General features: G+C 44.6%; 1 protein-coding gene across 1 annotated transcript in view; it reads right to left on the bottom strand.

Annotated features, from left to right (window-relative positions):
* Positions 1-13785, bottom strand: part of LOC136837264 (synaptic vesicle glycoprotein 2B-like) — a 406633-nt gene that overhangs the window by 354447 nt on the left and 38401 nt on the right. Inside the window, 1 exon segment of the mRNA XM_067102003.1 lies at positions 2279-2335. Coding sequence (XP_066958104.1) covers positions 2279-2335 — 57 coding nt within the window.

Below are 13785 nucleotides of genomic sequence, written 5' to 3'. Positions count from 1 at the left end.
ACAGGATGGTGGACATGAAACATCGTAACCTCCAGGGCAGTCCGGCAGGAACACAACAGACGCGGCCCAGGACACGACCGCCAGGAGAAGCGGCAGGAATGATCAGGACAGTCGATGCAGGAGCTACAGCAGAGGTTCGGAGGGCAAGAGCTATTGCAACGGCCAGGAACATCACTTCCACAAGGCGACTTCCTTCCCCTTCATGCCAACATCTTCTACAGGATGGCAGACATCGCAACAGCCAATGCAGGAGCTACGTTAATGGTTCGGAAGGCAGGAGCTACTGCAACGGACAGAAATGTCACTTGAAAATCACCAGCAGCGACAGGAACGATCAGGGCGGCTGCGGCAGGAGACCAGGAAGAGCAGCCCAGAGACTGTCGTCGAGTTGACAAGAGCATAACACAGGGAACAGCAGGAGCAGATGGACCACAGATACGCCGGAGCCATTGCAACACCATACATGAAGACCAGCAATGACAGCGATCGATCCACATTGGCGGGAACAGAGTCAGAACGATCCCGACGTGGAAATATGTCATCTAACCAGGTATTGTGGTCGATCCCAAAGCAACACTGAATGAATGTCTGGACTGCTTCATGCGAGATATCCTTTGATATATCCAGCCAACTAATGCTGTGTCTGCGATGCTCACTGTCAACCTGAAAGAAAAGCAAAGATGATTAGCAGAGGGAGACTCCTCTTGTACAAGGGGAACTGCCCTACGCAGCGGGAGGAGGTACTCTAGACAAGGTTGCCCGATCGCTCCCCGCCCCTGGCCTTCACCGAGCGAGCGAAGAGGGCGAAGGAGAGAGATCTACTAAAGGGGAGAAGGAGGAACCTACAGGAAGAGAAAAAATGACGGAGGGGAGGCGACCAAGGGCGCCGTGGAAGCGGAACTTATCGACGACACCCGCAACCTCCCACTCGGCCCGTAGTTCTCCAAGCGCAGGTGGCGAGCAACACACAGCATAAGTAGGAAGGAATTAGTGATGCCGCTTATACACGGAGGGCGGAAGCCCAAGAAGGGAACGAACTCTTACGTCCCAATGAATGTAGGGGTGAAGATATTACGTCCCAAACTATATATCTGAATGTATGGGGGCGCCTTCAGTATTTACGTAAAGGGCTGCTGGAAGAGAAGCATTACCACTTGGTTACACTGCTCCAATTACGCCCTTAGCCGTCAAACCCAAGACACAGGCAGAGAACGACGGCTTATGCAAGGTTATCACAAATCGTGGGTTTGTATTAATAAATATCAAACACACATATATATAAACAAAAATACAGAAAGATCCCACAGGGATAACAAGAGCTTAACGACAGTCAGGCGGAGAGAACGAAAAACACGTCAGCAACGCATGACAGCCGAAAGCAAACTGGAATGTTTACATCCGGGCAGGAGGGTATTCCCGCCTACCTGGCGGTAGTTACTGCCTAACCACCTTGCTCAAGAGTTTCACGGCTGTTTCCAGCCTACACCTGAAAGTAATTCCTAATGTAAAGGACCGACGGTTTGTATATCGTGTTGGAACAAACCTAAGTTTTACATTATATCAGTACCTGAGGTAAGGTTAAAGCAAAAGACACAATGCTAGTGGCCATGCAGTTAGGAGAGTAAAAAACTGGCTCAGCTAACAGGGTTGTTTTAGTAGGTAAAGCATGCACCTTTTGCATTGTGGAAGACAGCAGCAGTCCCTCTGACACTTATACAGACCAGCTGGTTGCCTTCTGACTACAGCTAACACTTACAAACGAAAAATTATTCATAATACAATACTAAATCTATCACAAAAGAAAGATGACAAAAGTCTACATAAAAAGAATCATGGATATAAATGAATTTTAGTAAATTAATAGCAAATTCGAGGAACACTGTAAATTAGCTGGACACAGGGGAATGGCTTGTTCAGAGGGTGTATCAGTGGTTCCTAAATAAGTGTATGGCCAATGGGGGAGTGTTCTGTTCCTGTAGTGTGTGAGCCTGGAAGTGCTGGACCACAGGAGTAAGCATATATAACTACTGTAATTGGATTTGTACTAAAAGAAATTATATTTTGTAGTTTCCATGTAACGTCTTTCCCTTAAACTGCTTCATGACTTGAAAATTTCTTCTAACTGATGTACATCATAGACTATAGATATTTTCAAAAGGATAAAAAAATTTTCCTAAAATTACTAGGGTATCTAAAAATCTAGCAACACAGTCTCCTAAATATTAGAGAACAATCATGATAATCATATTTGTGCAAGTCTATATAAAATATGACGTACCAGTTGCTGAAATGGCATCTTCATAATCAACACCTTCATCAGGAGGATTTTGTTCATCTGCAAAAGAAGAAATCTCTTTGTAAAACATCTAAAACATATGTAAGGGAACAAGGACCTTGAGTAAAATATCAATTTTGACCACAAAATGTCATTTTTATGATAAAATGGAATTTTAATATACTTACCAAGTAATTACTTAGCTAACAGTTTCTATTATCGGCAGTTAAAATTTGAAATTTGCGGTAGAGATTCTTTTTTGTTTTGATTCGGTGTAGGTAACTGACCCTGCCCACTTTTGGGAAAGAGAGGAACAACTAAGCAAAGAACTTCAATTTGTTTCATGCACAATGTTCATGTGAGGGGAGGTGGGTGGGCTCCCACTCTGTATTTACTTGCTAAGTATATATAAAATCCCATTTTATCATAAAAATGTCATTTTTATATAAGTAACTTACCAAGTAATTACATAGCTGATTCCCACATTGACAGGAGGTGGGATGCATGGACTATTCTTTCCCCAAAACATGAGTAAATTTAATGAGTCAAGGGAATAAAATCTGCTAACATTACCAAAATGCTTGTTGTTTCCTTACCTGGTAAGAGAGCCGCAGCAGGAAGTTACTGCCTCTGGTTTTGTGCTCATCTTAACCCATAGAGACGTGGCTGTATGGCCAAGGGTCGTCTACTACATGAGTGGGAACTCCACAGCGAAAGACTCCTCCGAAGGCTAAATGAAGCACAAAAAATTTTGTCCCTGCCCAGGGCACAGTACCATCATCAACCCAATAAAAACATGCTGTTACCTACACCATAAAATTAAAATATCACCACCAACCTCTAAAAAACAGGTGGATGTCCAAGTACCAAGTACCCCCCAGCTCCCCTAGAACTCAACACCATGATTCAAGGCAAAGAGGTAAGGGTGGAAGGCATGCTACCTATACTCCCTCCCCCAGTACCATGCCAGCCATCAATAAAGGTCCTAGGATACTGCAATTGTTAAAAGTCATTTCCACATCTCAGAGGTAATGTGATGCAAATACAGTACAGATTTACACCGCATGTAAGTAGCTTGGAGGATGGAGGAGAGAGAAATTGTATTTAAATGCTAATGAAGTAGCTACAGATCTTACTTTATGAGTTCCTACTTTCAAGACAGGACAATCCTCGTCTCTCATTTGTGAATGTGCTTCACGAATGATATCCCTCAAGAAGAAGGCCAGAGCATTCTTCATAATAGGACGAGAAGGATCCTTGACCAAAGTCCAGAGATTGCTTGAAGAACCCCTAATTTTCTCAGTCCTGTGCAGATAAAATTTTAGGGCTCTCACAGGGCAAAGGATCCTCTCTACTTCTTCCGATCCTGGTGTATCTGCTAAACCCTTAATGCTCAAGGATTGGGGCCAAGGACCGGCCGGGTTCTCATTCTTAGCGAGATAACCTAAGGTAAAGGAGCAGATTGCATGGCCTCTTGAAAATCAGACCCTTTTGTCAATGGACTGAATCTCACTGACTCTTTGGTTGTTGATAAGGCTATTAAAAGAGAGTGTCTTCCTGGTCAAATTTCTGAATGAAGTCAAGTTCAAAGGCTCACAAGGGGGTCTGGAGTGCCATTCCATGATTATGTCCACATTCCAAGAAACAAGTTCCGAGTGCTTTTGTTTCTTTGTGTCAAAAGGCCTAATCAAGTCTGAAAGGTCCCGATTCAAGGATATGTCCAGGTCCCTGTGCCTGAACACAGAGCTCAGCATCACCATGTAGCCTTTTAAGGTAGACAAGGATAAGCCTTTAGAGTTCCTCAGGAACAAAAGGAAGTCCGCAATCTCTGTCAGAGTTGTTTTAGAAGAAGATATTATATTACTTTTGCACCAACTACAGAAAAATGACATTTTTATGATAAAATAAAGTTTTATATATACTTACCAAGTAACTACATAGTTATTGGTTCCCTAACCTACGGCAGCTTAGAAATTAAAGTTCGTATGGTGGCGCTGTTGTTATTAGTACATAGGTGACAACGTCCCGCCACCATCCAGGACTCGAGGAAACAAACCAGCGGACAGCTCAATTCGTTTTACGCTCTTATGTTCATGCAAGGGGAGGAGGGCGGGCTCCGATCATGTAATTACTTGATAAGTATATATAAAACTTTATTTTATCATAAAAATGTCATTTTTATATAAGTAACTTAAAAAGTAATTACATAGCTGATTCCACATTGTAAGGAGGTGGGAAAGAGCATGGACATATTCTACTCCAAAACATTAAGTAATGATTTTGTACTAGAAAGGTCGCTAACATTGAATAAATGTTTGTTGTTTCCTTACCTGTTGAGAGAGCTCCTGCAGGAAGGTACTGCCTCTGGTCGGCACTTCTCTCAATTTGTAGTGGACGTGGCAGTATAGCCAAGGGTTGCCACTACATTAGTGGGAAACTTTGCAGCGGAGGAAGTACACTGTATGCTGACAAAGTTTTTTAAAAGATGCCCTTGCCCTGGGCGAAGACCAGAATACAAAATGAAAACACTGTCACCTACACCACAGAATAAAACCAAAAAATCCAACCATTATCTAAGATAAAGTACGAACTGTGGTACTCCAGGTACAATGTACCCTAGGCTTCCCAATGACTCAAAACCTTGTCAAGGCGAGTGGATAGCAAAGGAACAGATAGATTCCTCATGCTTCCTCTCCCAGCACCATGCTAGCTACAGATAAAGGTCCTAAAGTGCTACAATTTTCAAATACAGTTTCTATGTCCTTGAGGTAGTGTGAGGCGAATATGGACTTGCATCTCCAGAACATCGACTGTAGGATTGAAGAAAGAGACAAGTTGTGTTTAAAAGTGAGGGAAGTTGCTACTGCCCTAATTTCATGAGCCTTAACCTTAAGTAGAGGAAAAGCTTCTTCCTGGATCTGAGAGTGGGCTTCTAATATTAATTCTCTCAGAAAAAAGGGTATGGCATTTTTGGAGAGCGGGCAAACTGGGTTTTTAATAGAGCACCAGAGGTTGCTCGAAGATCCTCTAATCTTTTCTGTCCTCTGAAGATAGTACCTGAGGGACCTCACTTGGCAGAGGAGTCTTTCTTTTTCCTCAGGTCCTAAGATGTCCATAAGGTTCTTGATGACAAAGGACCTAGGCCAGGATTTAGAAGGGTCCTCATTCTTTGTGAGGAAACCAAGAGAAAGAGAGCAGACTGCGTTCTCTTGTGCAAAGCCTATTCTCTTGCCTATTACTTGTAACTTGCTAATCGTTTGGCAGTAGCGAGAGCCATTAAAAAGAGAGTCTTTTTCGTGAGATTCCTGAGGGAAACCGAACGAAGAGGTTCGAATTGAAGACCTGAGAGTCACTTCAGTACAACATCTAATTCCAAGAGACATTGGAAGAGCTATCTTTCTTGGACGTATTGAAGGATTTGATCAGATCAGTGATATCTTGATTAGAAGAGAGGTCCATTCCTCTGTGCTTAAAAACTGAGCTGAGCATTGACCTATACCCTTTGATGGTAGAGGTCGATAGCTTCCTGATGGACTTTAGGAATATTAAAAAGTCGGCTATTTGGCTTATAGATGTTTCAGAAGAAGAGACGTTATGGTGGCTGCACCACCATCTGAAGACTGTCCATTTTGACTGGTAGAGCTTTGTAGAAGAAGCTCGCCTGCATTTCGCAATTGCCTCTGCAGCTTGTCTCGAAAACCCTTTTGCTCTGACAAGGCGCTTGACAGTCTGAAGCCTGTCAGGGCCAGAGCGGATAATCTTTGGTGGAATCTGAGGAAGTGGGGTTGTCTGAGCAGAGACCATTTCTGTGGAAGAAGTCTTGGGTAGTCTACCAGCAGTCGAATCAAGTCTGGAAACCATTCCTTGTTCGGCCAAAATGGGGCTACAAGGGTCATGGAGGTGTTCTGATGCGTTGACAGCTTGTTGATTACTTCCCTGATCATTCCGAAAGGAGGGAAAGCATACACATCTAAGTTTGTCCAATTTAAAAGCATGGCGTCCCTGCTCCATGCTTGAGGATCCGGGACCGGAGAGCAAAAGAGGGGCAGACGGTGGTTTCTCAACGTCGTGAAAAGATCAACTGTGGGTTTGCCCCACAGTTTCCAAAGGTTGTCGCAGACTACTGGATTTAAGGTCAATTTGGTTGGAAGGACCTGTTTGAGGCAGCTTAATTTGTCTGCAATCACGTTCATCCTCCCTTGAATGAACCGGGTGACAAGAGAGACTTGGTTCTCTTCCGCCCACAGAAGGAGATCTTTCGCCGTCTTGTACAGGGAGAAGGAATGAGTGCCCCCGTTTGTGAATATATGCAAGGGCTGTGGTGTTGTCCGCAAGTGCTACAATCTTCTTGCCACGGACCAGATCCGAGAAGTATTGAAGGCCCGGGTGAATTGCTCTCAGTTCCTTTATGTTGATGTGAGCATTCTGTTGTTCTGTAGTCCATGTTCCGGAGACTTTCCGACCTTCCAGAAGCACGCCCCAGCCTAGGTCGGAGGCATCTGAATAAAACTGAAGGTCTGGGTGCACTGGGAAAAGAGACTTCCCTTCCCGAAGTCTTTCTCCATACTGACCACCACTGGAGATCCTCTTTGATTTCCAGTAATGTCGGGAAGATGAAAAGAGTCTGGTTGGGTTTTCTGCACCAATTCATTTTGAGGAAAAACTGAAGGGGTCTCATGTGCAGTCTGCCTAGATTTACAAATTGCTCTACTGAAGCAAGGGTCCCCAGAAGACTCATCCACTGCACTGCCGAGCAGGAAGGAAGAGCAAGGAACTGACTGACAGTCTGAAGGCAGTTCTCGACTCTTTTGGGCAACAGAAAAGCCCGAAAAGTCTGAGTTAAGTATACCTTAGTTTTACCAGACCACTGAGCTGATTAACAGCTCTCCTAGGGCTGGTCCGAAGGATTAGACTTATTTTACGTGGCTAAGAACCAATTGGTTACTTAGCAACAGGACTTACAGCTTATTGTGGAATCCGAACCACATTATAGCGAGAAATGAATTTCTATCACCAGAAATAAATTCCTCTAACTCTTCATCCGAAAAGTCTGAGAGTTCAGTATCATCCCTAAATAGGGAATCTCCTGAGACGGAATCAGAAGGGATTTCTTTTTGTTTATGAGGATGCCTAACTTCTGTGTCAGGCAAAGCGTTCTTCTCAAGTCCTCTGTGCATTTTTCCTTTGATGTTGAGCAGAGAAGCCAATCGCCTAGATATAATCCACGGGACTTCCAACGCGAGTTGGCGCCGGGCGCTCTAGAACTGAAGTCTGGCGCGAGATGGCGGGCGCCTGGCGCTCATTGGCGGAATTCTGGCGTATATCGGCGGGCGCCAGGTGCTCATTGGCAGAATTCTGGGGCTTGTCGGCAGTATTCTGGCATGAGTCGGCAGGCGCTCATCAGTGGAAGTCTGGCGCAAGTCGGCGGGCGCTTGGCGCTCGGAAGAAGATGGGCGCTTAGAACGCTTATAGCGCTCAGGACTGTCTTCAAAGAAATAACGAAGATGAGCAGGAGAATCAGGCTGGACTTGAAAGCTGCAGAAAGGTTGAGGGCTAGTCTCTCTATACCTCTTGACAGCCAGGGGAGAAGAATTGCTAATATTCGCATGTCTCTTGAGTGGGCGCGAAGGAGAAGAGTAGCAATATGGCTTCTTGCGCGGACTGGAAGATTCGGTGGGACGGACAGCCACCTCCTCAATATCCACAGCACTATCACTTCTCACCGCACTGTCAACACTTACAATTTTTTCCATTAGAGATTTAATAGCTGACCCCATATCCATAATGGTACTAGATAATACAGTAAATTTCTGATCAAACCTAGATTCGATGCTGGCAATGGCACTAAGAGCGGAATCATGGAAACCTGGAACAGGAGCAGATGGTAAAGTAGGAGGAGTTAGGGTAGGAGAAGGAGGAGGAACTGAAGGAGTGATAGTTCTGTCATCCCCTACATTTTCCAAAGGAATGGACTCTGCATTAGCCCTACCTTTAGCCCTAATGGCTGCTTTCCTCTTCTTATCCCTTTCTAATTTGTCTAGACGAGATTTCAATGTTTTCCATTTCTTATCCTCCCAATCCTGACACTCTATGCAAGTATTATCCTGACTACATTCTTGCCCCCTACATTTAGTGCATTTTGTATGAGAATTGTATGAAAGCTTAGTTAGCCTAGTTCTACAACCCTCAGAACAAAAGCGAATACTAGATGAACTGGAATCCGACATTGTTAACTAAATAAACTAAAGTTAACCCGAACGACAATTCAACAATGGCAGCAAGCCACAAAGCAACAAATTCTGAGTACTTCACCAAATTCATGCAAAGCAAAGCCGAAAGGCGAAAAAGCAGCTGCGTGCAAACTTCCCATGTTAACCGGAAGCCGGCAGAAAACGAATTGAGCTGTCCACTGGTTTGTTTCCTCGAGTTCCAAATAGTGGCGGGATGTTGTCACCTACACACTAACGATAACAGCGCCACCACGCAACTTTTGAATTTCTAAGCTGCCGTAGGTTAGGGAACCAATAGCTATGTAATTACTCGGTAAGTTACTTATATAAAATTGACAATTTCCTTTGGTAGATGTTAGCTGAGGATCGACATCTGCATTTTGAAATAGCTTCCACAACCTCCCTTGAAAAACCCTTTGTTCTGAGGAGTCTTTTGACAGTTTGAATCCTGTCAGAGCCAGAGAAGACAAACCTTGATGAAAGTGCCTGAAGTGGGGTTCTCTGAGAAGCTTTTTCTTCTGCAGGAGGAGTCTCGGAAAGTCTGCCAGCAGATCTATGAGCTCTGGGAACCATTCCCTTAAGGGCCTAAAGGGAGCTACCAGATTCACTGACACATTCTGGTGTAGGTGGAACTTGTTCAGCACATCCCTTATCATTCCTAAAGGAGGGAATGCATACAGGAACTTGTTGGACCAGTCGAGAAGCAAGGCATCCGTTGGCCATGCTTGCAGATCTGGGACTGGAAAACAGAAAAGAGGAAGCCGATGACTTCTCGACATTGTGAAGAAATCTAACATTGGCTTTCCCCACAATCTCCATAGATCTAGACAGACCTGTAGATCAAGAGTCCTCTCTGTGGGGATGACTTGGTTTTGTTGGCTGAGCTGATCTGCCAACACATTGAGTTTGCCTGGACAAATCTGGTCGTTAACTTCGTATGATTCTGGTCCCCCCAGAGAAGGAGGTCCCTCGCTGCCTCGCAGAGGGAAAATGAACAAGTTCCTCCTTGTTTGCTTATATATGCCAGGGCCATTGTGTTGTCGGAGTGTACTGCTACCGTCCTCTCCAACAATTCCGATGAAAAAGCTATCAGACCCAAGTGGATTGCTTTTAATCCTTGACATTTATGTGCCATAAGAGATTTCCTTGTCCCTTAAAAGGGCTCCCCAGCCCAGATCTGATGTGTCAGCATAGAAGTTTAGGTCTGGGCTCTGCAGGAACAGAGGCTTTCCTTCCAGCAACCTGTCTCTTGACTTCCACCAAAGTAGGTGCTCCTTGATTTCTTGTGTCACCAGGAACATGAAGGAGTCTGGAAATCTTTCCCTATCCCACTTTTCTCTTAAAAAAAACTGTAACACTCTCAAGTGAAGTCTCCCCAAGGAGACGAACTGGTCCATGGAGGCCAACGTCCCAAGGAGACTCATCCAATTGTTCGCCGAACATGCCTGGAGATGAAGAATTTTGTCTATCTTCCGTAGGCAAGACTCTACTCTCTCCTGAGAGGGAAAAGTCTGAAAAAGATGAGAATTGAGAGTCACTCCCAAACAAACTATCTCCTGTGAAGGAGTCATCTGTGACTCCTGATTTATCAGTAAGCCCAAGTCTTGGGCAAGAAGTAATGTTTTCCGAAGGCCCTCCGTACATTGTTCCTTCAATATGGAGCAAAGGATCCAATTGTCCATATATAACGCTATGTTGATTCCCATCAGGTGGAGCCAACCTGCCGGGGAGCAAGAATGTGTGTGAAGACTTCAGGGGCTGTTGACAGCCCGAAGCACAGGGTCCGGGACTGGAACACCTGGTCCTGAAAAACAAATCTCAAATATTTTCGAGAGTCCAGGTGTATTAGGATGTGAAAGTAGTTGTCCTGTAGATATACTGAGACCATCCAGTCTCCTTGCCGAATGGATGAGAGTATCAAACGAGTTGTCTCCATTCAGAATTTGGTCTTTTGAGTACTGTAAAAACATTTATAGCTCTCCCATCCAGGACTGGCCTCCATCCTCCTGATGCCTTTGGAACTACGAAAAGCTGATTGTAGAACCCTTCCGAACTTACATCTGGGACTACTTCTATCGCCTTCTTCTCGAGGAGAGATGAAACTTACCTTGCAAGAGCCAAAAATCTCCTCTAACTCTTGGAGTGGACAGTTAAGGCGATCGGCATCTTAACTAAAGGAGGTTTTTCTAGGAAAGGGATTGTGTAGCCACTCCTCAAAACTGCTACAACTCGCTGCTCCGTCCCTCTCTTGCTCCATTTCTCCCAATACTGAAGGAGTCTGGCAACCACTGGAGTATGGAGGAAATTTGATTCACTTTCTAGAGGAGGGTTTTGATGATGACTTCTTGAAAGTCTGCGACAGGAACCGTATGTTAGGCCTTGATCTTGAAGAAGATCTTTGCCTGCCACCACGAAAGAGATAGGATTGCAGAGGAGATGATAACTTGAAATTAACAGCAGGAGTCTCCTCAGTGCACCTTGACGATTTCGCTAATAGATCATGGGTGGATTTCTACTGTAAATCAGAAGAAATCTCGTTAACTACTAACTGAGCGAACAAACTGTCTTGTGAAAGGGAAGAAAAAGAAGTGCAGACCTTTGAATTAAAGTGACTCCCTTAGAGGTGTATGAACACCATAACTCCCTCTTCTTTAACACTCCCATGGTGTAGAGTGAAGCCAACTCCTGTGCTTCATCTCTTATCCCATTGTCTACACATGACAGGACCCCGAAGACATCAGAAGAAAAACCTGCAGGCAAGGAGGCATATTCTTGAACTTTCCGTGCAATGGCGCCTACCGACCAGCCCAAAATACTCACAATCTCGAAGACCTTGAATAGATTCTTCATCATAAGATCTAATTCTGACGAAGAGAACATAACTTTGGCCGCAGAAAAGGCCGATCAATGGAATGAGTCTAAGAAGCCAGAGAAGTCCACTTGGGAGGAGGCAGCCGCCCCCAAGGAAGGAGCTTCTCCGGTTGCATAATGCAAACATCTCTCTTCAAAAGACGAGAAGGAGGATAACTGAAATTGTATTTCTCTTGTTCCCTCATATCCGAGAGCCAGGTTTTGACTTTGTTAAGAGCTTAGGTGGAGAGTACCATATTAGGCAGTCTTGAAGTCTCAACAGGAACGTTACTCATTAGGGAGATAGATGCAGGAGATGCGGGAGCTGCAGGTGAGAAGAAGGAAGGGAAACTTCGAATAATTGAAGTAGCGATGTGTAAGCTGAAGGAGGAGAGTTTCCTTCCTCATCCTTATCACTTTCCTCTTCCACCAAAGACACTGGTGAAAGAGACAAGTCTTTACCAGAAGACGGGTTAGAAGGTTTCTTCAAAAGGCCCAAGATATCATCTAGACGTTGCTGAAGCAGCTTGCTGTGAGGGGGATGGCACCACAAACTCTGGTCTGGAAGTCAATCACTTGGATGAATGTCCAACAGAATCTATACCAGTGGGCGCTACTGGGTGGTCGGGAGCAACTGGCCGCTCCAGAGCCGACTGCAGTTCAGGCACAACCGGGGGCTTGTCGACTGACGAAAGCTCGGGAGCAAATGAGCGCTCATAGGTGACTCAATAATTGGCAGCCACCATGCGCTTTGGTGCCAGCAGGCACTCGTCCACTACTAGTCGATAGGAAGCCTAGGGAGGTTCGTCCACTGATGTAAACACTGACACTAATGAGCGCTTATGCTTGGAGGTGGCTTTTGGCCCTAACACTTGCCTTTCTCCCTCTACACGAACTTGAGAAAACTTCTCTGGACTGTCCCAGAAACTACAGGGAGGAACCGATTCTGTGACTTTCTTCTTCGGCACTTGAGGGGTGCGAAACACATCTACAACAGACCTTTCCAGTGGTGCCTCTGTTTGGGGCTGGAGGCCTCAGAACTAGAGGAAAGATTGTACACATTCTGGAAAACGCATTCCCAATGATTATCTGTCGCTACTTGGGAACTAGCGCCAGAAGCGACTGGGGGGTGAACTACCTGGGGACAGACCCCACCAACCTCCCTTGGGCTTCCAGTACAGCTTCTCCCTGGTGCTGGGGAGTATGCCAGTGACCTTCGCCTAGGAGAATTGGCGGGCCGAGTAGCCAGCTCTTTCACAAACACTGTACTTTCATTTGTTACATTCCTATTTTCCATAAGGGAACGAACAGGTGCACTTATTTGAGCCACTGTATTAACCAACATATTGAACTTGCGATTGTACTTATGCTCAAGGATGGCAATGGCATTGGGTTTGGGAGTAGGGGAGCTGGGTAATGGAACAGGTGGGATAGAGGCAGGACTAGTAATAGGAGACAAAGCAGAAACAGGTAACACAGGTAAATCAACAGAAGATTTAGTCGATTCCTGACTAACTAAACTTTTGTCATTCCTAGCCATCGCCTTTCTCTTTCTGTCTTTCTCTAATTTAGTTAAATGAGAACTTAAGGTCTTCCATTTCTTAAGATTCCAATCAATACATTCAGCACAAGTTAAACCACACAAACATACTTGACCCCTACAAGTAGTACATTTTGAATAAGAATCATACTTTGCTGAAGTTATTCTCATATTGCAGCCTTTGCTGCAATAATGAATACTACCGAACTTGTGTTGGACATTGTCAGTGATACAAGTTGAACAGTCAGGAAAGTCCAATCAAATACTAGTCACAATTAGGTAAATAAAGTCGTTTTCAACAAAAAACAAAATATTTAAGTTGCTGAGAGGCTACCAAAAGCAAAATACTTCACCAATTTAGACCATCAACTATAAACCAGTAAAGCAAGAGAATTTAAAATCTCGTTGCTGCTCACAACCTTCATCATAAGCCGGAAGAAACAAATTGAAGCTCTCTGCTCAGTTGTTCCTCTGTTTCCCGAAAGTGGGCAGGGTCAGTTACCTACAACGAAACAAAAAAGAATCGCTACCGTGAATTTCAAATTTTAGCTGCTGATAATAGAAACTGTTAGCTACGTAATTACTTGGTAAGTTACTTATATAAAAATGCATGCACACATTTATTTCTGAGTCCAGTCCCGTGTCAGCCGGTGAAATTCCATTACAGCACGAATTTCTAGGTATAATAATGCTAGATATACCAGAGAAAAAGAGCTTTCAGGAAAGCTGGGGTTACTACCCCCAGTCGAGCGTCTTCTAGGAAGACGTCGGTATAAAGAAGGGTGAGTGAAATACCACTACCACAGAAATATACTCGAAAGATCTCTCCCTATCAAAACCCCCGGAATAGAGCGGTGAGCCGTTACAGCCCCTACACTCAACACCCGCCA

This window comes from Macrobrachium rosenbergii, chromosome 58, assembly GCF_040412425.1.
Source record: "Macrobrachium rosenbergii isolate ZJJX-2024 chromosome 58, ASM4041242v1, whole genome shotgun sequence".
Classification (NCBI taxonomy): domain Eukaryota; kingdom Metazoa; phylum Arthropoda; class Malacostraca; order Decapoda; family Palaemonidae; genus Macrobrachium; species Macrobrachium rosenbergii.
Note: the sequence above shows the minus strand (reverse complement) of the source record. Positions and strands in the feature narration are given on the sequence as shown.